Here is a 24,721-nt window from a genome sequence, read left to right as displayed (position 1 = left end):
AAGGTTCATGACGTTTGGGTTATACCTTCAGAGAAGCTGAGTGCACCTGGCTTGAACTGGTTCTCTTATCTCTTTCTGTCAAGGTCATGCTGACTATCAAAATAAGGCCAGAAGGAGCCTGGGTTTCACTTTCACTTTCTCTCTTCCTTCTGGTGTGGTGTTCTGTACATAGTATGCTCAGAGTTAAGTTGTAGAATTATTATAAGTTATTGTAAGTTTAAGTTAAGTCTGCTGCAACTGGATTTCTCATGCACAGTGCCAATCCTGAATGCAGTGGATTTGTGACCATTATGCTCAAATACTGCCTTCAGTAGCAGTAAAGCTCTGCTGGATGAAATATTAATTGCCTCTGGTCTATTTTTGGGGGGAATCCTGCAACGGCTTTAAGTTGTTACTCTACTACCTATACTTTGGAATGTACTCTGGATCAATACTGAGTAGAATTTCAATGACACAATTGCACTCTCCCACAAGAACTAGCATTGGCCACCAGCTTGGATGGGTTTAAAAGAGGATCAGGCAAATTCATGGTTGATAAGGCTGTCCGTGGCAACTGGCGTTGCTAGCTATGTTCTGCTTCCACTGTTGACTTTGAATACTGGTTGCTGGGAATCCCAAGTAGGGAGAGTGCTGTTGTGCTCAGGTCCTCCTTGTGGACATCCCATAGGCATTTGGTAGTGAGAACAGGATGCAGGGCTAGATGCACCTGTCACCTGATCCAATAGGACTCTTTTTAGGAAGGTAAGGTGAGATACACACACACACACACACATTTAAATACCCTGATAGATTTCTAAGGAGATTGGATATTCTCAATTCATAGGAAAGGCTACAACTGTATGAGAGACAATGGGACTAAAACTTCTGCTAACTTCTAAGATTGTTTAAGCCACAGGTATTATGTCCCTCTGGCCAAGTCACGGTGACTTCACCTGATCTGCAGTCCTGCACACAGTTAGGCTTGTTAAATCCCATTGACATCCTCCTCTGAAATTTCACAGAGCAAGTCAGTTAATGAGAAGTCTTAACATGCCTGTCCATGGTTCCTTGTTCTATAAATATGTCTGAGCAAAGCCTTTCATTGCAATTCCTGAGGCACTGTGAGGTTTTGCCTAAGCTTTAAGGCTCCTCTGACCATAATTTGCTGTGCTTTCTCACTCCACACAGATTGCACGGCTTGCCTCTGCATTATTGTGCTGGATTATAACCACACACAACGGAAAACAATTAGAGGTCTCCTCTGAGATTTCTGCTTTTATATCTCCTGTTTTACAGTTTTTTTAACCTGTGCGTACAGCATAAATCAAACATGAGAGTAAACTCTGGATGATTCCTTCTGCCCTGCTAGAGTCAATATTGACAGAAAAGGCTGGCTCAATTAAAAAGGATATTTGAGTCTGATGCGCCAAAAGCTTTCCAATTTCCAAGAAAATGCCTGGAATTCCATATACAGACACACAAAGCAGAAAACCCTTAGGATGGGAAAGTAGGCAGGCGTTTTTAACAGGCACATGTGCAAACGATGGGGCTTTCCACTGTGAACTTTATTTTTATCTTTTTAGAATTGAGCAGTTAGATTTGCGGGCAGGTTTGGCATCAAAACATGGCATCTTTGAATAGCTGCCAGAGTCTGCTGGCTCATCCAATCAGTGCAAGGTATCTAGGTCTGAGGAGCCACCCCTTAAATTTCCCACAGTGCCCCTGAGTGGTACTGTATCAGGGGCATTGTAGAAAATTTAAATGGGGTTTTGTCATTTGGTGCTGACTGGAATACCATTGCTGCTGTTGGTGCCTGTCACCAACTGTGCCTCCCAGATGATGTAGGAGGTCACTTCAAACTTGGAGCTGGCCCACTTTGTGGAGGCATTAAAGTTAGACAGTGAGAGTTGTTAAATTAGCCACTTGCTCATTCTCAGAGAGGTTTCCCAGCAACATTTCTCCCTGTCCATTCCACAGCTGCCACTGTCTCCCTCCCATAACCATAGCATCCCTTTTCCTGGTTGTTTAATGAATTCCAGAGATTAACTAGTTTATTTTGCTGTTTCAAAATGGCTACAGAACAGCCCAAACTCACAAATGCAGACCTCAGTGAGTTTGGGCTTCAGTCCTTCTGTCCTAGTTTCACTTTGCTGTAATATATAAGGTGATTGTCAACAGAAAGTATTGCCTCTTGTCACTCTCTTCAGGATCGGCGGTTGCTTGAAATAGTTGAAAACTGTCAAATCCCCACCATCTTTCTCACGAACAGCTAACCTCCCACTGACTAGAACCTCTAAGTCAGAATCTGCTGTCAGTGAGACCGGTGACAAAATGGACTGTTTAAGTCACATACTAAATGATCCCTGTTGTTCTTCCAACAGCAACCCTGCGCAGTAGGTTAAGCAAGGCCTTCGTGACTGAGGGAGGATTTGAACCCTGGTCTCCGAGGTCCCAGTTCAACACTCTAACCAGTATGCTACACTGACTGTTTAGGTGGAAGAGAACCCAGCAAACAAAACAACTAAGATAGTGAAAGTCTGTCTGTCTGTATTAAATAGTGATTGCTCTTATACTACCCAGAGGGGCACAGTCTGTCTTGAGGTGTGCCAGTTGCCAATGCCCTAATATACTTTTGGAATCATAGATGTGACAAGCGCTTGAGTAGAGAGAGGCATAAATTTGGTATAAACAAAGCTAGCGACTTTATTTGGATCTAAACTAATTGATTGTCAGAAGGGAGCAATATATCTTCATGTAACACATCATGAACTTATCATGAATTTATTGTCACAAGAAGCTGTGTTGGCCTTTTAAAAAGTTATGATCAAACTCATGAAAGAAGACAGGTCTATCAACAGCTATATGACTATTAAGCTCCACAGTCAGAGGCTGTATATCACTGATTACTAGATGCTTGAAATAAACTAGGAAGCAGAGCATCTCCTCCATTCTTTGCTCGTGAGCATTTCAGGGGCAACCAGCTAGGTCATCTGGGCGGCAAATTTCTAGACTAGATGGATGTTCACTCTGACTTAGGGAGGAAATTCTTAAACTCGGCCTGTAAAAACTGATTGCAGTCAAATAGCATGTCCTATATTCCTCTCAAATACATTGCTGAGGAAGACAAAGGGGCAGTTTCAACCCACTCTTGACTCTTGCTCGAGAGCACCTATACCGTTGGTTATTACGAGCTATAAAAAGTGGCCATGGCAAATACTGGATTTATAACCAAGGAGCAACTGGTGCAGTGAGTTGGTGCCATGCCACTGCACTCCTGTCAGTAGTGTCACTATCATTTACTGTCCCATTCATTTGGGAGTGGGGCATGGTAACCTAAGGTTACCAGATTTTTTTCAATGAATCAGGAGACACTTTTCAACTTCAATGGATTTTGTATGGGGACTGATTTGTAAATCTGGGGACTCTCCCCGGGAAACGGGGACTTCTGGTAACCTTATGGCAACCACAGGTTTGGGGCCCTGTTGAATGCACTAGTAGAGCCAATCCATGCTTTCCCTACCCTGCATTCCTCCCCCTGCCTAACCCTTTGTTCTACCCCGATCGCCCAAACTTTCAAACATTGGTTTCTAATTCCAGGTCTATGGAAAAGTGACTTTAGCCAAACAGCTAGAGTATGTTGCATCAAGCTTTGAATTAGCATAGCGACATTGGTCTTCCCAGCTCACGAAAAGCTGGATGTAAGGCCAAATGGAAAATTTCATGCTTTTTGGATTCCCAAGTTGGATTGTAAGCTTTGGAATCCAGAATTAAATGCTAAAGCTGGTGTTTATTTCAGATTAAAATGTGGCCTCAGATTTCTGTAGTGACCTTCAAATCCTCAAGCAAGAGGTGGTTTACTCAATAACATAACTTCATTGTTGGGGGAATTGTTAGAGGCAGTGCCTCTTACAACATCATCATCATCATCATTTATTTTATTTGTACCCTACTCATCTGACTGGATTGCCCCAGACACTTTGGGAAGCTTCCAACAGATATAAAAAACATAATAGAACATCAAACATTAAAAAAAACCCCTCCCTATACAGGGCTGCCTTCAGATGTTTTCTAAAAGTTTTATGGTTATTAATCTCTTTGACATAAATACAACACTAACTGCCTGTCTCTAGATTTTCCCACCATCTTTTGGCAGCTCCATCTGGGAGCCAGGCTACCTCTCAATGCATGTTATTCCAGATACATGGAAGAGGAAGAAGTTCAGTTTGCACACGGTTTTCCACCATACTTTAGTTAGGTTTAGTGAAGTCTTCCCCCTCTGCCTTCCCAGTCCCAGAGATGAATGTGAGGGGAACAGAGCAGTGTTAACACAAATAGGGAGCACCATCCCATTGTGGCCGGTAGTTTGGGAAGCACAGTTTTAAAGGTAAAGAGCCAACAAAACATGACAAAAGAGCTTTCCCCCCGCTTTTTTTTTTGGAAAAGAGGAACCAATTAGTGTTGAAGGCTTTGAGGAAAACCCTTTTTGTGTGATGAAAGGCAAAGCATCTGAAAGATCTGTCTACAAAGGTTCCCCTGCCTATTGAATGGGTTGCCACAAGACTGTGCATATCACAGAGGGAGAAAGGCAAGGAAGTGTTGCTTGTATATTCAGAATGTCATTAAGAGCTCAATTTCCATCTGTGCGGTTAACATGTAATTCACCTTTTACAATAAGGCATTCACATCAAAGAACAAACAGCAGACACCACTGGATATGGATACAATGGGGTGGCCAATTATTTATCTTAGGTCAGGGCGAGAATGACTCTGTGAAGCTCCAGATGAAAAGACGTAAGTTGTGGTGCGGATAAGGTGTGCATATCCTACAGGATGTTGGATCCAGAACTTAGCAACCAATCTGTGAATCTTTACATTAAATGTTATGTCATCATAATTGTCCATCTGTTTAATTGTCTTTCACTTTCCCACGAGATTGAACAACAATAAATATCTCAGTTCAAAACCAAGGCATACAACATGGCATAAAATAGTCTGAAAATGCAAACCAATTTATTTATTTACTTTACATCTCACCTTTTCCTCCAAGAAGCTCAATGTGGACACATACATGGTTTCCCCCCTCCCTGTTTTATCCTCACAACAACCCTGTGAGGAAGGTTAGGATAAGAGACCGTGACTGGCCTAAGGTCGCCCAGTGGGAATTTGAACCCAGGTGATCTCTTGGGTCCTAGTATCTGGTAGACTCTAGCATCTTCCAGCCAAGACTCAGCCCTTCTGCACTGATGAAATGCCACTGCAAAGTAGAAGAGAATATGTGGGTGCCAACCTCAAGACAATATAATAAAATAAGAAAGCAGGAAATGCACTGTGTGAACAGCACGTGCTTCTTCATTCCCAAAATAAGAGGCGTTGGGAACCCAGCCTGGACATCATGTCTTCTGCCTCAGTGACACACAACTTGCAAAGTTGGTAGTTTGGAGCAATGGCAGCTCATACATTAAAATTGAGACCCTGCTCTTCGGCAAAGCCCAGGGGGCAGTAACCTGAGTCGGGGCCTTCTTGGCAGTGGCACCTTCTTTATGGAACAGGCTGTTTCATAACTATTTCAGTTTTTCCAATTACTTAAGATGCACCTTTTTGCCCAGGTTTTCTGATTCTGTTGAAGTTGCCTTTAAGGGGAATTCTTTCTTTCTTTTTAGTCCCCTGCTTATGGTATATATGGTCCCCTGTTTATGGTATATATTATCTTATTGCTCTTGTAATTAATGAGTTTTCTTGGAATTTTAAGAGTATTTTTTTTATTAATGGTTATGTTTACGTCCTTTATATGATGACTTGTGAACAGCTCGGTGATATGTAATAAGTGTTGTGAACAGTGCTCCCGTAATTTTTTGTTTCATAATTAATCAAAAATGAACTTAGTCATAAGCAGTTTTGCTCATTCCTAGAAAGGTCATTCAAAGTCATTATAGGAGATCACCTCTTATGTCTCGGGATTTTGTTGGTCTTGTGGGGTTCATTGTGATCCCACCACTGCAACGTGTATTATGGGACTAGGTGAGTTGATGTGGAAATTAGGGGTGGAGTGCCTTCAACACATAGGTGACACTGAGCTTTTTCTCTCCTTTCCCTCCATCCTAAGACCTTCACTGAGGCTGAGCAAAGGAGCTATGGTGGGGTTGGCAAGGATGCACAACTTGGTTGGCTTATAGAGTGTCCTGTAAGTGACACAGTTTCATCCTGAGTTTCAGGTGCTGGTGGACTTCTCACCAGTGTCTCTTTATTTTGTTTAATCTTTCACATTGCAATCCTGTGTCTCATCAAACCCAGTTTCATTTCGTCGGGCCTATATTCACATAGCATTGCTTTAATGAAGAATGAATAGCACAAATTTCAGAGCTGCACAGATGGGTTTTAGTTGTCACTTAGCACCTCCCTACTGGGAAGGAAATCTATTGAATGCCACGCTCTTAACGATTCCATAACCTGAGCAATACTTTTGTCTCTTCCTTCATTCAGATGCACTACTTTGCACTATCGCACAGATCTGCCACCAACCAGCATCATCATCACTTTCCATAATGAGGCCAGGTCTACGCTATTAAGGACGATAAGAAGGTAAGACCAAGTCATATGACAGTGAAGTTGACAGTCAAATGGCTTCCAAGATGCCAAGTGCATTATTAACTAGTGCTGTGCCAAAAATTTCTCCCGTATCTTCTTCCTTTTTTTACCATTCCCCACTAATTGATGAGAAAAGAAGCTGCAGTTAAATATTAGCAAAGGGGAGAGAATTTTTGTTTGCCTACTTTAATATCAGGATGCTTGCAAGTCCCCTTTCTTTTGTTCTGGGGACTATTTCACCAATGCTGTGCGCTCATCTTACCAGTGGTCCCCAGATTCCGACACTCCAAATAAAACCTTGGGGAAGAGAACATTATATAGCAGCCCTCCCCACCCCCACCCCCAAAAGAATCCTGTGGAAGCCAATGCATACGACACTAGGCTGCCTTGCAATCATAAGGTAAGCTCAAAGTTCTGTAAATTCACACACACATTTATAGTGATCTTAAGAATGGAGAGAAAGATTGTCTTTTTCAGAGGAAGAAAACTTTCAAGGAACTATAGAGAAGATGTTGGCATAGTGTTATTTATAACAGTCATTGATTTTTGTGAAAGGCTTGAAATTATATCAGGAAAAATCACTGCAACTGATTCCCACCAACCAATGGCATAAGATGAGATTGTCAGAAATTGCCCCCTTTATGCCCATATCATACAGCAAAGAGACAGGATGGCTGCCCTCTCTTCTTTAGCCCATTATTTTTGTTGACCTTGCGTGTATAGACACTGACCTGCACAGCGTTTGGCCTATATTGCTGTCCACTTTGTCTTGTGCTATTTGTGAGGACTGGGAACTGGTGCAGTTAAGATTGTTAGCTGTGAAGTTCTCCTGGTTCAAGTTTTAACTCAGCCTCAAACCTTAGGCAAACCCCTGAACCTCAACCCCATATCTGCCATTTGAATACCTGTCGACCTTAAAAGAGTGCTGTGAAAATGTGCCCATGGTGTGTGTGTGTGTGTGTGTGTTTTGTTTAGTGTGCAGTTGGATGGTTTAGCTGGCAAAATAATGTGCAGCTGGAAGTATGTGATGGTGATGTAATTAGGCACGTAAGTTGCATGCATTTATTAAGTGTGTAAATGACAGGCAATGTCAGGAACAGCATGTGCATATATTATGTAAGGGAAGAATGTGCTCTGTTTCCGCAGCTAAAACAAACAAACTGGCCAAACCATGTTAAAACACTTTCTTATTTTGGGCCAGAACCTCCTCGTCTGTACCTTCTGCTTTGGGCAGATAATACTTCACCGCCAACTTGCATATACCATTCTTCATGCAAGATTGGATCCTCCACCCACCTCTGAACTGTGTTTTAAAATAGGGGTAAATATAGGGTTTTAAAAATTCTTTAAAAACTCTTAGCCATGCCCCCTCCAGTTGCTTCAGGGACAGATCCAATGTGAGGTGGATGGTCCCAGGGGTAGAACAGAGCAAATTAGCCCAATCCAAGGGTCCATTGGGGGGGTCCATACACAGCCCTAAGAAATGCTAAGTACTAAATATTAACATGTGCGCGCAGTGTAAGAGCTACACCAGTGTAAGAGCCACTTCCTCCTTCTAGTCTGGTCCATCACTGGGAGGGGGAGACCAGTTGTCAAGGCTTTGGGAATTCTATTCCTCCCCCAGTGGCAGCAAGAAGCAGAGAGAACAAGGTAGAGTCCTTTTTGATGAGTTTATTCATTCATAACAGCAAGACACAAAAGAATGCAGTATGCCCTGATAAATGCATTGCTCCAACTGAGCTCCTCCTCCCTACTTTGTGGCAACAGCACTTCCCCTTACGGTGGCCACTCGTGGCCAATTGTCTTTGGGTCCTTTGTTCCTGCACTCTTTAATGAGTGCTGAGTTCTGGGAGAAGGGGGTTCAGAAATACTCTCCAGTGGCTACGTGCCAGCTGGCTGGTCTGCCTCTGCCTCCCCTCCCCTTCTCCTAACTCTTCCCAACTCTTCTGTTCATCTATCTCTGAGCTGTGACTTCCCTCAAACTCCTCAAAGCCCTGCTGTTAATCAATGCTACATTCTTCTCCTCCTGCAGCGTCAGGAATATCCACCATTCCTCCTCCATCTCGCCCCCTTGAGTCCAACCCCGACCCAGTTGATCTCTGACTTCACACGTGGTTGTTTCTTGCACTCCCCAGTAGTTCATGCTGTGGGTGCATGTGAAGAAGATCTTGTCATGCTAGGTGCTTCTGCAGCAAGGCAAGATGATGAACCTAGCTTTATTGACTTTGTCCATTTTTATTTCACGATGATTTTCCTGCATGTGAGGAACCGTGCTTAGACTCATGTGGATTTCCAACTCTTTCAATATTTTTGAATGCCTGCTGGGGACTTCAATGGCACAACCTTCCTGTTCTTGAATGCTGATGCAGTTCTTTTTCGGAGAATGCTGTACTCAGTGATTCATTTTGATGTTGTTTAGCTCCCTTTCCCGCCTTTTTTTCCATATTGGCAAGTCCTCTGCGAACAGATCGTGCAATTACCAAGCTCATTCATTATTCAAAACGATCCCACCACTTTCTGGAGCAATTAATTGCAGGGATGCAGATTGTTCACAAATGATTCATTTCAAATACTTCAAATATGAAAATTGCACACTCTTTCCCACTGGGCGATGTGGGAGGTGATGGTGGTAAGAGATATCCAGGATTTAAACTTATGTGAAATTATTTTCTGTGCCTTGACTCTATCTTTGCTTATCATCACTGACTGGAGTCTGGTAATATAAGGAACAGCCTGTGGAGAATTTTCAGATTTTCAGAGCTTGGGTCTAATTTTATTTTCCAAGGGAAGCTGTTATCCCCAGAAAAGCTTGAATATGCCCAGTTCAGTGGGTCAGAATTTTTTTGGAAATGTTAACATGCTGCCACAATGGAATAAACCAGTTTTGCCGTCTGGCTCACCTGCCATTTTGTCACCGAGAGTAAACACTGTTTCAGAGTTGGTGGAAAGCCATGGGCAGATTATGAAGGGAATCTTTGTCCCATCCATGAAAAATGTGTTTCTGCATGTTGTTTAACTTCTGACCAGCTCTATCATGTAAAAACAACTGCACCATTTTATCCCTTTTTGTAGTTTTGTTTGTTTATTTAATGGATTTAAATGCTGCTATTCAAAACATACTGCTTTCCCTTGCATATATAAAAACTGGTTGGCAGCTGATGGGAGTTGTCATCCAAAACATCTGGTGGTCACCAGGTTGGGAATGCAGACCTAGACTTTAGGCTCTGTGTTCATCTTCCACATTGTTCTTGAGCAAGTCAACCAGTTATCGCCATCCCCTTGTTTCCTGCTCAGTTTCTAATAAGCAGAGAGTAATGCTTGTTAATATCACAGCAGTCGGGTGATGTTCAGTTCCATCATTTAGATGTAGCACTTGAAGACCCTAAAGAAACAGAGTTGTACTAATCAGATGAGTTTCATTTCTGCCAGCACATAGCATATCATCCAAGATGTTATGGACGCTATGGTTGGAGATTTGTAGGATCTAATTAAGCCAAGCATCTGCTGAGTCTGGGTGATGGTGGAGAACAAGATCAGGCAGAGTGCAGGACAAAATAGTCTATGAAGACGTAAGAAGCAACTCAAGATGAGAATCTGAGCTGGGTTCAAAAATGAGTGAGTGAGAGAGAGCAAAGAGATTTGGAGCAATCCTTTTCATATACTCACAGGCAGTTTTTTTTCTAAAAAAAAAAGTTTAGGGGTACTCTCATTTTTCTACTCATATTGAAATACTGTCCCTCAATCAGGCCAAACTTAGATGCCCCGGTTTAAAAGGCCATATCTTATTTAATTAGCCAAAGGCCTGGGATACGAGGAATGTTTTTGCCTGGCACGTAAGGATATGTGAGCTTCCCTAGGGAGAGCACCCTCTGGTGATGATCACAGCGTCTGGGTTGTTTCATATGGGGAGATGTGGTCTTTGAAGTATTGCACTCCTGAACTGCTTAAGCCAGCACTTTGAATCGGGTCCAGAAACTAATTGGCAGCCAGTACAGTCGGGTCAGGATTGGCATTATATATTCAAACCATCTTGCCTCGATGAGCAAGCTGGCCGCTGAATTCTGCACCAGCTTAAGTTTCAAGACAGTCTTCAGAGGCAGCCCCAAGCATAACGTGTTGCGGTAATCTAATGATTAATGAACTTTATTTACTTAATTATGTTGATTTCCATGAGTCTTCTCTAAGTATAGCTAAGAACACTTAAAAATATTGTAGGTTTGTAACAAGTGTTTTTTCTATAAAATTGTTTTTTCTATAAAATTTGTATATATAAATACCTTTTCCCTTCTTTTTCCCAGCTTGAAGATAGAAAGGGCATTTTTCTCCTCATTGTTGGCTTTCAACCAATAAAGAGCATTTAGAAGTCAACGAAGTCTTAAAGGGGGGAAAGTGACAAGATAACGGGGAATTTGAAATATGTGCATCTCTAATGCAATCATAATTACATGTTCTCTTTCTATAGCAATGCAAATTTCTAAAGCGCTAGTCACAAATTTGAAGGGGTTCTTTGCAGAACTCATGTTACTTCATCTCTTGTCACGCAATATCAATTCCACTTGTTGCCAATGAGGCGCATAAAAATAGCACTGACCAAAACATTCCCCAGTTTCTCTGCTGGAAATGTCAAATTATTGCCTGAAGCAGGATGCTCTTCATGTTAGGGATAGCTAACAGAAGTGGGAACAGATGGATCCATTCTCCATTACGCCTAAGTGGTGAATGTTCCCTGGATTGTGATGGTCTTTTGGGTTGAGGCAGTAGGCCTGAAGGCTCCCTGAGTTATGACAAGTTCTTGGGCTCCAGGGTAACTGCCATTCCAGCAGCCAGCTGACTTCTTCAGCTCTGGACCTACAAGGGCTATAACAGCTCAGGCCTCAACTATCTCAGAGACCGCCTCCTTCCCTACAGACCCTCCTGGATGTTCAGATCAGCAGAAGGTACTCTTTTGGTGGTTCAATCTCCCTTAGAAGTTCGGGGAGTATGTGGCCTGGCTGAGGGCAATCTCTGTGGCGACTCTAAGTCGTGGAATTCCATCCCCACAGAGGTGAGACTCACTTATTCACAATATATCTTTCAGTGAATGCTGAAGATGCACTTCTGGCCCTTGACACCTATTCCTGTGACTGTAGTATGTTATAACTTTTTTATTTTTAATTCTGCCTAGACACCTGCTGGTGAAGGGCAATGATTACAAATTTGATGGTGGTGGTGGTGGTGATGATAATGATGATGATATAAAAGCTTCTAGGTCAAAACTGTCCCCAGCTCTGTGTGGCCTGTGGTTTGTACCTCAAGCTCTGGCTCCAGAAACTCATGTCACTCACTATTTTATGAGGTTGGCTATGGCCTGGCACCCAAAACTTTGCTAGGCTTTAGCATGTTGAGACATGGATTTTTTTTTCCTGAGGAACTACCTTTGAAGATGGCCTATAAGTGTTAATATACTCAGATTGGCAATTAAAATTTCCTGAAATGGTTTTGAATTGGATTCAAGATAGAGGATGGGTTTGAAATCTGATGGTTTTGGATCAGGGGTGGGCAATCTCCCCCCCCCCCACGTTGAGGCTGTTTCCTCTCACCTGTAATCTGTTGGGGGGTGGGGACACATGCCCCCAGTGGATGGAGCCAGAACCAATGACGGGCAGAGCCAGATACAAAAAACTGGAATGAAGTCTGCCCCTTAGCAATGTGTACTATAGATACCTCAAATCAGAATTGCCAGATTTATGCAGTTTTACTCAGAAAGAATCCCACTGGGTTGGGTAGACTTACTAGTAATTAAATAAGTATGCCCAGTATTATTTTTTGTGCAACGTACCAGTACAGCTATCTGAAAAGCAAGTGAAAATAATTTCTTTCTGACTTTAGTGTGCTCTACACACACGCACACAACACAACACAACACGGCAGAAGCCTACCATAGCTTGCAACTGCCACCAAGCCATACTAACCAGGAAAAAGTTAGAACTCCAAGAAAAACAAGAAGGAAATGACCAGAATGGAAGGAAGTTTTAATGGCATTGAAGAATGAAGCAGGTGGAGTCAAGTGAATAGTTCGCCAAGGTGCCTGTGTTTTACTGCCACTCAGTCCCTATTAGGGCAAGCCAAAGGATGTCCATTAACCCCTAATATTAACTTTAGATACTGCAGGACGGCACACTTTTCCATTAAGTGCTTACTGTCACCTGTAAGGATGTATCATCTCTGTCGGGAGCAGGTGATGGAACACCATCTTAGAGCTGGTCTCCTGGTACCACTGCTGCTTCCTGGGCAGAGGTGGGGCCAAGAGTGTGATAGCACAGGTACAGGTGCACCTGCTACAGCTGCTCAGCTGCCCCATCACCCACTCCTGATCATTATTAAAAGCCTCTCTATCTAAATGATCATTGTTATTTGGTTTCAGCCAAGATTGGCTCCCGAAGTGGCTTAGAGCAATTAAAATACATCCTAATGATTGCATCAAGGATAAAACAGCAAAATATATTCCGATTTGGCTTCAAAGCAGTCAATTGCAGATGCCATAAGTTAAAAACAACAAGGGGCGCAGGAAACCAAAACGAGTACTCATTCAGCGCTGGGAGCTGATCAACTATTTAAAAAGTTTTCTCCCAAAAAGTTAGAGTTTCAAAAGCAATAGCAAGTGTTTCTTATATATTTCAAGTTCTAAACAGTACCAGGAAATTCAAAATCAGCAAAGATTCCATTTCTGAAGCAGTTTCTTTGCTTTTGTTTATTCTCTCCTTTCCTGACTCCCTGCATTTAACTTTCCAAAATAAAGACTGAACTCAGATGCAACTGCCTTCTGTGCATAGTTTTTGCTGAGTCTACATATGTAATAAATGGAAACCATTTTTCTAGTGAGCCATCCGCAACAAACTGCTTTCGTGCCCCTTTAATGTGGGTTGAAATCTTGTCCACAGCTAAAAGTTCCCATGTTTTATCAAGCCAAGCAATAACCAGTGGCAGGTGCTCACCTTTCTATTTAGCCACTGCTTGCAAATGCACACACAGATGCATCCTAGTTACACTTGTACAACTTGCACACCTAGAGTGGGGAGGCTCGCTAGACGTGCAGAGGCTGTAAGAAAGCTTTCTCTGTTTCTTGCAGGAAGGAGCTTTGTATTTGGTGCTTTGTAGATTCAAGACACACATGGGAATTAAATGCTACTTTTAGAAAGCCTGCAGTGAAAATTAGGCATCTCCTCAGTCCCCCGTAGGAAAGCTTAGCCAAGAGTGAACTAGCAAATGAAAAAATGGCCATGTGCCCAGACCTCTCCATGGCTCATCCAGAGGAACTCAGAGGCTGTCCTTGAAAACATAATCTCCATGCAAACCAAGAGAGCTTCGCAGCTAATTGTCCTTCATAATTGGGAGCCATGAGATTGTTAATGAAAAACCTCTCCCCACATAAGAGCAGATCCCTGCAAAGCCATAGCTATTCTTTTTGGGCTACAGAAAAGCAGAGTCTCATAGATCTCTATGATCCCTAATTCTCCATGCTAAACACATTATTATTATTATTATTATTATTATTATTATTATTATTAAAGTTTCTTTGCCGTCCTTCATCTGAGGATCACAGGGCTGTTTATAATGTAAAAACATAAAAATACATAACATAGTAACAAAAGCAATACCCCCCAGTTTAAAAGGCCATAGATTGTTTAATTAGCCAAAGACAAATTAAGCAAGAGGCATTCTGATAGTTGAAGAAAAACACAAAAATACATATCATAAGAACAAACAAAAGCAACATCCCCTCACACTTTAAAGGGCCTCAGATGGTTTAATTAGCCAAAGACCTGGCTAAATAAAAAATTTTCACCTCATGCCTAAAGATATCTCCCTGGGGATAGCATGCCACAAGCATGGAGCCATTGCGGAAAAGGCCCATTATTGTGCTGCCGCCCTCCAGACCTCTAGCGGAGGAGACACACAAAGAAGGGCCTCAGAAGATAATCACAGGGTCCAGGTTGTTTCATATAGGGTCTGTTCTCCAGATCTGAACACATGGGGTGAACGTATCAATTGCCACCCTGACTTAGAGTGTTGAATATTGGCTACTGTGATGGATAGCACCGGGTGCTTTTTAAAGAGATTCACGACACCACAAGCTGGACTGAAGTTAACCATATCCATGTGGGAAAGCACTGCCAGCCACTCAGGGGAAGACATAGAAAGTAAGAAGAACGACCCTGAGACCTCTGGGTATAGGTGGTATATAAATTCAGTAAAAATTAAAGGAGCCCTGCTGGATCAGAGAAAGACCCATCTTAGTCCTGCACCCTGTTCTTACCATGACAAACCAGATGCTTATGAGAAGCTTGCAAACAGGAATTGAGGGCAACAGCACTTTCCCCACTAGTAATTTCCATTAACGGGTATTCAGAGGCAAACTGCCTCTGAAAGTAGAGGTAGAATATAGCCATTGTGCCTTGTAGCTATTGATAACCATATCCTCTACAAATTTGTCTAATTGTTTTTTAAAACCATCCAAGTTGGTGGACTCTGCTGTTCAGGAGAACAGTAGGGACTGTCCGATAAAATATTCAACCCATACGGTTCCACGGTGATGAACTCTCTCATGAGAGGCTCACTAGCCTAATCACTTAGCTTTCAAATAAGAAGTATAGTCATGTTTATGAGTTTCAGAAGCCTTCCTTTAAATAGCCTCAGCTGTTAAACTTGTGTTTTAAGTGGCTCTAATGTGTTAATCTTGATAGTATGAGAAATGTGTTGTTTCCGGTTTGTATGGATAATTGTTTTATTAGAGTGATGCTTCATTTTCTTGTTTTAACATCAAAACATACTCAAAGATAGCTCAAGTATCACAGCCTGCAATCTTAAATACAGTGGTACCTCAGGTTACAGACGCTTCAGGTTACAGACGCTTCAGGTTACAGACTCCGCTAACCCAGAAATAGTACCTCAGCTTAAGAACTTTGCTTCAGGATGAGAACAGAAATCGTGCAGCGGCGGCGTGGCGGCAGCAGCGGGAGCCACCATTAGTGGTGCTTCAGGTTAAGAACAGTTTCAGGTTAAAAACGGACCTCCAGAACGAATTAAGTTCTTAATCCGAGGTACCACTGTACAGTTGTACCTTGGCTCCCCAACGCCTTGGGAGTTGAACGTTCCGGCTCCCGAACGATCGAAAACCAGAAGTGATTGTTCCAGTTTTTTTATGTTCTTTTGGAAGCCAAACATCCGACGGGGCTTCTGCGGCTTCCGATTGGCTGCAGTAACTTCCTGCAGCCAACCAGAAGCCATGTTTTGGAAGTCAAACATTTCAGAAGTCAAACGGACTTCCAGAATGGATTCTGTTGAACTTCTGAGGTACGACTGTATTCTGGATAAGGAGTGAGCCTGATTGAAGAAAGTGACATTTACTTCCGAGTAAGTATGCATAGTCACACAAAATGCTAAACCATGGTTTTACATTATGAGGATGAACTGCCACAAGTCCTGGGCTTATGTACTTCCTCCTCACCTCTCCTTAAACTCAGGAGGAGATTGGAAGCTCCTGCCTTAGATTGTTGTTGTTTAGTCGTGTCTGACTCTTCGTGACCCCATGGTCACTCCTGTCTTGCACTGCCTCAGGGAGTTTGGCCTTAGATTAATCACAGTTTAATCGGAACCCTCAACTGTAGTTCATCTTGACTATAATTAGTGGAAACAAGCCAACATTGTAAATCATGGTTTGAAGTTGGTATGTTTTCCCTAACCATTGTTTAGACTAGCCAATTTCTCCAGGTTGGGACATCATGACAAGCGGTGGTAGATCTGAAAGGGAAGGGTGCTTTGGAAGGGGAGAGGAGAGCAAGTGAGCCAAATGTGAAGGTGATTGTTGCAGCTTGCCCTCATAAACCCATGGTTTAGCATGTTGCGTGAACACAGCTATAATAAATGCAGAAACATTTGAAGCTATGCTCATAATGCACACCAGTCCTGATCCTACTTTTCTGGGAGTAAGCCCCATTGAATTCAGTAGGACCTCTTTCCACGTAGACATAGTTAAGTTTGCTCCATTAATTTAACTAATATTTTACAGAGCTCCATTCTTCATCTCAATATATCACAAAGTCTACCCAGTGATGCATCCTAAGGCCCAATAAATAAATAAGCAGAAGAAACCATCTAAGACCCTCAACATTTAAATGCCTCACTCTCCTTTCCCTTTAGTGAAATAAATGCCACGTTCAAACATCTTTTCATGGCCCAACATTTTTCTTCCCATTTTCTTATTGACTGGAATGTCTGCTTTCTTCCAAAACAGGGCCATCAATATTCTAGCTGCTTTTATCAAATGAATTATTAACTCCACTTTGTTTTCTGAGCCAAATTCTCCCAAGTATTTCAAAAGTACGTCCATGGGATTTAAAGGTCCAACCACCCTGGGAATTTCTATTAATTTAGTAGGAATTAAAGGCAGAAGGCTTGAACATATCCACCCGATACGTATCACATTTGCTCTACTATGTCCATGTTGCCAGCTAGCTGAGGATATATGGTGATAAGTTTGTATTAATTAAATACATTTTTTTTTGTTTTAACTTCATTGGCGTTGGGTTCAGTACAACTGAACTAGCTTTTAGTAAGGCGGAGTCTTACAGAGATCAGATATAAGCACGTGGTAGTGGCAGGTGGGGTCACGCTGCTCTCTCACCTTCTGAGCACCACATATTAGTGCCATTTACTGGGGAGGGGACAGGAAAGGACAGGGCTGACCTGCCCACCTCTGCCACCAGCAGAGAAGTGGCATGGGCACTGATGCCAGCTTCCAGTGAGATGTCGCCAAAATTTTGCAAGATCTCGCCAAAATCTCACACGAGATCTTGCAAGATTTTGGCAAGATCTTGCCAGAACACACTGTCATCACTGCTTTGCAAGTGTTGCCACGCAATCCGGATAAGGGATACCGGGGTGGCATGGTGATGGAATGGGGCAGCTTGCCAAGCGGTGAAAGGGGGTGTGCTGCTCCTGGGCAAGACAGAAGGGAGCACTGCATCAAACATTTTTGGGAAATGATATACAATGAATTGAAAAAAATGTTTAAAATAACATTTGTTAAAAAGCCAGAAGCTTTTCTGTTAGGTATTTTAGGACCGAAAGAAAAACGGACATTATTCATGTATGCTACAACAACAGCAAGAATCTGAATAGCACAAAACTGGAAGACTGGAGAAATACCATCAAAAGAACAATGGCAAAGAAAGTTGATGAACTATGCAGAGTTGGCAAAGTTTACAGATAAACTGCATGAAAAGGACAATAGTGATTTCGAAAAAGAATGGGAACCTCTTACAACGTATTTGCAGAAACAACAAAAAAAATGGACTCACTGGCAGGATGTAAATAAACATTTACAACTTTATTTGCAGAGAACAAGAAATTTAACAATGTGACAACATAGTACTATATGCAAACAGCAGAACGTAACGTTTGACATAATGAACCAGAAATGGAAGCTGGGGGAAGTCAATTGAGAGCGGGGAAATTGGAAAATGAATGTTATTGATTTTGGATATTTGTTATGAGAAAAAGAAAATTAATGAAAATTATTTAAAAAGAAGAAGAAGAAGGGAGCATTGCAGATGTGGGCGTGGCAGTGGAGCCAAATCCCATTCCAATCTTCATGCTGACCTTCCCAGTAAGTTGCAGCAACCCATGTTATTTGGAAGCCAGGAGAGCAGTGCTGTCCCCAGGCACCACTGTAACCATACTTCTCATTGCAAAACAGCAATTTAAGATGTCTCGGCAGAGAGTGAGGACTGCCTGCACTATAGACAAAGGCAACCCCTGCCACCGGGGCATTAGCCTGGGTAATCTGATAGGAAACTTACACAAGAAATGACTTATAGAAGAGATTCACAGTGCCTGAAGCTAAGAATGCAGGCATCTTAGAGGCCAGATATCAACCCCCTTAATGTCATCCTCTGCTTAGGAGGTAGAGTGGGATACCAATAAATATTAATATTATACCCCTCCCCCTCCAGCTACACATATGGCAATTGGTCAAAACCCAAGTATGAAATACAACATTTCACCTAAGAAAATTCCGCGGCATGAATCCACCCTAGCTCTGACCAACTGCTTTCCCAGAGGAAGAGAACACTCTTGAATGCATAGGAATGGGTGGGGAGCTCTCCCTGACCCTGATTTGCTGAGGCACTAACATAAGCATTATAAGCTCGCCTTAATAAATGTTTCTGGCTCTTCTTAACTCCAGTGAGGCTCTTACCTCACTGCAGAAATGTTCTTGGAAAGCAGGGAACCGGTCTGCATTTCTCTCTTTCTCTCTCTCTAAATAATAAACAGCAGAGAACAGAAGGGACTGAGGCAGACCAGTGCCAGAGGCAGCTGCGAGGGAACGTGAGGTAATATACTACTTACAGATTACTTATGCTGGCAAACTTTGACCTTTGCCTCAGGGGAAAGGGATGAAACATGCCTTCATCTTACAGCACTCTCTAGCGCAGTCTCCAGACAAAAGGCCTTGTGAGAAAAATCATGTCTGAATACCCTAATACTGTGTTCAAGAGGGGCAGCTCTCTCCATTTCCTTTTACAGCTGCCCTGGCAGCTCTGAGTAGGGGAGACAATTATCTACATGTGGAATCTCTAAAGGACAGTTTTAGATGTTCAGAGAAGCAGCAGGACGAGTGATTTAGGCATGTTCCGATTAGAGATTCTGGCAAACTTTCTCCCCAGGCAGGCTCGAAAAGAATTCATGGCGTTTCTTAAAGCTTACGTCAAAGGAGAAGCAAACTTTTCAAACCCATAATTTATTTTCTAGTTTGCTTTAAAATCTGAGCCGGAGAAGAATTGCCAGCTTCCCCTGCCCTCTCAGTTGAGTGAAGCCAACTGGGTGACCTTGGGCCAGTCACTATCTCTCAGCCTAACCTACCTCACAGGTTTGTTGTGGATATTAAAAAAAATGGAGAGGGAGAGAGGTGTATATGTCACTTTGAGCTCCTTGGGGGAAAGGTGAGATATAAATTTTATAATAGATAAATACTGAGAGAATTGATGGGCCACAGGTTACATAACGAAGGAGAGAAAGGCCATCTCTGCAAAAAATGGGTCCACAACCTCATCTTTTTGCCACTTAGTTCTCTTGCCAATTCAGCGCAATGAAACCCTGTTACGCATTGAATAGAGCGTGAATTAAAAATACGGAAGGTTTTTCCATTTTTTCTGGGCTTTGGCTTGGTTTGGAATATTGATCTTTGGTAATTCAAGATGAGTTGGGGAGCGCTTGCCCATCTCAGCTTTTGTTGTTCCTACTCATCAACAATGTGCAAGTAAAAATGTTCATCCCTTCCCCGTCACCACCCCTACCTCTCTCACGAAGATTGTGTCACAGCCCTTTGCGCAATGTAGTCTTTTGCTTGCAAAAACATAGCATAATAAGACTTACAGTCCACAAAAGGCCCAGTGCTCCCTTGTAAAAGGTAAAGGGACCCCTGACCATTAGGTCCAGTCATGGCCGACTCTGGGGTTGTGGTGCTCATCTCACTTTATTGGCCGAGGGAGCCGGTGTACAGCTTCTGGGTCATGTGGCCAGCATGATTAAGCTGCTTCTGGCGAACCAGAGCAGCGCACGGAAACGCCGTTTACCTTCCCACCGGAGCCTTACCTATTTATCTACTTGCACTTTGAGGTGCTTTCGAACTGCTAGGTTGGCAGGAGCAGGGAATGAGCAACGGGAGCTCACCCCGTCATGGGGATTCGAACTGCCGACAGCACCCACAGCACCACCTGCATCCCTTCGTGCTCCCTTGTACTTATGGGCAATTTAGTAAGTTCTAGGAACTTACTGGCACTGTTAAAAAAAAGAAGTCATTAATAAGAGTGGAAGCTTCAAAAGACACATTGACTGGCAGTCATCCGACTAGGAAAAGCTGTTGTGTATGATACTGTAGGCAAAATGCCCAACTCCCCATTGGATTTCTGGCTGCAGGGCTGTACTGGGGGCTGGTGCCAAGCTGGGCAGCAAAGTGGGGGAGGGGAGGCAGAAGCCTTGTGTGCCAACGTGGAGCCTGAAGGAACAAGGAAGCGGGCATTAGTCCAGTTAAAGACAGAACAAAAGAGGATCTGGAGTGTGTCTAACACCGCCAAATGGATCATTTCAGTGCTATTGTAATGGTTTTTATAACATTTTTTCATTGCATGAAAGTGCTCTGCAGTCTTTATTTTATGCATCGTCTCATTCCCACAATGCCCATTAGGCGGAGAGCAAGGCAGTGCTTTTCTCCGGCCACCCAGTGAGAGCCAGTTCAGAGATTACTTAGAGCAGGGAGAAGAAGCTACCGACAGATTCCCCTGCTTCTTCTACAGCAGCCTTCCCCAGCCTAGAACCCTCAAAATATTTTGGGCTGCAACTCCCGTCCATACCCCAGGCAGCAGATTAATTTTGATTTTAATTGATTAACCTTCTGCCCTTTCCACCGAATAAAGTAATATAATTTTTGTAAGCTATAATTCTACCACTTATTGTTAGGGAAGCAAAGGGAGTCTTGAACATTTCGTTTTCCCGGTGAACATTAACACACCGGGACCAAAAATAGCCTTGGATAAAGATGCAAGGGTGCCTTTTACACCCATTGAAATTGGGCCCTTCCAATTAATCAACCAAGCGGATTGAACCCATTGAAGTTGGCACCCCTGTTTAGAAGCCTGCCTTGCTGAAAACAACTTTCCCACCTCTTTCAAGTTCCCTGGGAGTGAAAACGCACTTCATAGGAGCTGTGCTCAAATGACGTTGATTAAAAGAGTAAAAAAAATAAACCAGGTGTTACTCTGAAACTGTATAATTAGTGCTTTGTGCTGACTTCTCCTTTCCTTTATTTCCACACTCCCCCCCCCCCCCGCAACCCCATGGCCACATCATTTAGATCCCTCCCCCCACTCTTTCTAATCATCTCTCGGAATGAGGAAGCATGTAACCCGGCTCATGCTTTTACCTTTTTGATGTTCACATAAGAGAACTCTTGAATTTCAAAGAGCTGGTGGGTATTTGAGAGGGAAACGTGGAAGCTGCCTTGTAATCAACACTCATTTATAGTTATTCTTGAACGATTTCTCTCTCTCTCTCTCTCCCCTATGTAATTAGTCATTCTAGGATGCTGGAGTGTTTCATTTCTGCTGGCTTCCCCCCACTTCACTTGCTCTCCACTTGATTTCAGTATCTGTGACCTCTGACCCTTTGAGCATTTTAGGTTATTGTTGGCTTTCTCTCCCTCCCTCCCTCGGCCCGCCCCAATCTTCCATAGGTTCTAATGTGTTGCCATGGAGATAAATTACTTTCATAAATAATCACAATCCAACATCCAAACTTGTTGGGGTTTTTTTAATACTAGGAGGTGTGAACGGGATAATGAAATACAGTCATACCTTGGAAGTTGAATGCCTTGTGAGTTGAATGTTTTGGCTCCCAAACACCGCAAACCCAGAAGTGAGTGTTCTGGATTGCAGGCGTTCTTTGGAACCCAAATGTCCGACACGGGTTCCGTGGGTTCTGATTGGCTGCAGCAGGAAGCTGTGGCAGCCAATCGGAAGCCGCGTGTTGGTTTCTGAATGTTTTGGAAGTCGAATGGACTTCTGGAATGGATTCCGTTCAACTTCCAAGGTATGACTGTATATACAGGACTTGATCCAGCAAGATCTCCTTCGAAGCAAACCTTGGTGAACTAAATGGATTCTTCTTAGAAGCTCCCAGGTATCAAAAATGTAAGAATATAAGAAGAGCATGCTCAATCAGGCCAATGGTCCATCTAGTCCAGCATTCTGTTCTCACAGTGGCCAAACAGGTCCCTTTGGGAAGCCCACTAGCAGGACCTGAGGGCAACCATTTGTGAGCACCAGCAGCTGGTACTCAGAGACATACTGTCTTCTACGGTGGAGGTTCTACCTTTTAAACAACACTTGACATTCATAGTATCACAGATTCAGCCTCTAGCATTTCCATTTAAAAGGACCAACCGGGGAAGACTTTTGCTCAAGCCTTTGGGGAGTTGCTGACCATCAGAGTAGACCATACCTTTTTGATGTACGACTCAGTGTTGCATTGAATAACAGCTTTATGTACCTGAAATGACTGGATGGTGCTGCAGGTCATTGTAAATGTTTGCCCGTTGTTGACTGCCAGAAGGCAGCTGTCTGTGGGAAGTCCACAAGGCATAAATGCTGTGCTCCTGTTAGCTTCAGGGTCTTTAGATTGTATTCTGTTTAATTAAATCCTATGAATCAAACGTGTGTGTGTGTGTGTGTGTGTGTGTGTGAAGTACGATAAATGAGGGCTGATCAAAACAGAGCAACAACTGGCCATAAGGATTCTTCAGATAGATTCTTGGCTCTTTAGTATTCCTTCCGACAGAGGTGCTTGTAATTCATTTTTATTTTATTTTTTTGAAGTCAAGGTGCTTCAAAGACCTGTGATATCAAACATGTTGTGTTTTGGGTGTATCAAAGCCAAATGAAGGAAGCTACCCACACACAAACAAAGGCAAGTATATATGTATAATTGGAAAGCTGGAGCAGAATTTCTAAGAGTTCTTTAAAGAACGTTTGAGGGAACTACCATATGAATGTAGTTTGAATAGGTAGGAGGCATACCACCCCCTGGGGTTGAACAGGGCACTGTTTCTCTTCTTCTCTTTTGCCGTGTGTACAAGCAATACAGTGGTACCTCGGGTTAAGTGCTTAATTCGTTCCAGAGGTCCGTTCTTAACCTGAAACTGTTCTTAACCTGAAGCACCACTTTAGCTAATCGGGCCTCCTGCTGCTGCCACGGCGCCGGAACACGACTTCTGTTCTCATCCTGAAGCAAAGTTCTTAACCTGAGGTACTATTTCTGGGTTAGTGGAATCTGTAACCTGAAGCGTCTGTAACCTGAAGCGTATGTAACCCGAGGTACCACTGTACTAAGAAAGGCCAGAAAATGGGAGGTCTGTATGCATCTCCAACATCTCCACTTCACCTCCCTCTTCACAAGGTGTGGCTAATCTGCAACCCTCCAGATGTTGTCAGACTCACATCTGCCCCAGCCAGCAGGGCAAATGGTCAGGGTTGGTGGAAGTTGACTCCATCAACATCTGGAGGGCCACAAGCTAGCCATCGCTGCTTTACACATTGCAGGTAAAGGGACCCCTGACCATTAGGTCCAGTCGTGACTGACTCTGGGGTTGCGGCACTATTCTTGCTTTATTGGCCGAGGGAGCTAGCGTACAGCTTCCAGGTCATGTGGCCAGCATGACTAAGCCGCTTCTGGCGAACCAGAGCAGCGCACAGAAACGCCGTTTACCTTCCCACCGGAGTGGTACCTGTTTATCTACTTGCACTTTGACATGCTTTTGAACTGCTAGGTTGGCAGGAGCAGGGATCGAGCAATGGGAGCTCACCCCGTCGTGGGGATTCGAACCGCCGACCTTCTGATCGGCAAGTCCTAGGCTCTGTGGTTTAACCCACAGTGCCACCCGCGTCCCTACACCTTGCAGAGGTTACTCAAAATTAAGTCGCAGTTCGAGGGGTAAGAAAAGCTGATGGGAGCTTGGCAGTGATTTGCATTTGCTTTCAGACTGAGTTGTCATAACTTGTTGTTTATCCAAAAGCACACAGACACCCTCATTTGTTATCTCTGCAGCTTGTAAATACTACAATGGGGTAGGATTTTTAAAATGTTTTGTTTTTAATGGCATACTGTCATCTCAGGATGCTTCCAGATAGGTGTTTATTGTGGGATCGCAAGTGCTCATGGCACACACGTTTTTTGCAGCATCCACAGAGCGCTGTTGGCATAAAAAATAACGCCCCATATTCTCTCCCATCCCCATTAACCTGGAATTACCCTTACTAGGGGAAATCTAGCAAGTAAGGAAAGAAAGAAATCTGTTGCCCATGATCTATTTGTAACATCTCAGTGACTTGTTTGCAAATCAAGGCCCCATCTGGAAGCACAGACACGCCGCTTGTCAATCCAGTGGTTCTGGAATTTATTCTGAGATTCTGCATGCGACAGCCGACTCTCTTGTACGGTGGAGAGGGAGGTATGCAGGGCCTTCCCTGTGATGGGGACAGCAGCTGCTCCTGCAAGGTACCATCTGCATGTTGGAGCCCTGAGGAGGTTTGGATTCCAGCACCTGCTTCCAAGGCAGAAGTAG

General features: G+C 43.2%; 1 protein-coding gene across 1 annotated transcript in view; it reads left to right on the top strand.

Annotated features, from left to right (window-relative positions):
• GALNT14 (polypeptide N-acetylgalactosaminyltransferase 14) overlaps positions 1-24,721 on the top strand; it is a 250,909-nt gene that overhangs the window by 169,925 nt on the left and 56,263 nt on the right. Inside the window, exon 3 of the mRNA XM_083604545.1 lies at positions 6,460-6,558. Coding sequence (XP_083460671.1) covers positions 6,460-6,558 — 99 coding nt within the window. The remainder of the gene's footprint in view (positions 1-6,459; positions 6,559-24,721) is intronic.

Source organism: Podarcis filfolensis (assembly GCF_964270895.1).
Source record: "Podarcis filfolensis genome assembly, chromosome: 3".
NCBI lineage: Eukaryota > Metazoa > Chordata > Lepidosauria > Squamata > Lacertidae > Podarcis > Podarcis filfolensis.
Note: the sequence above shows the minus strand (reverse complement) of the source record. Positions and strands in the feature narration are given on the sequence as shown.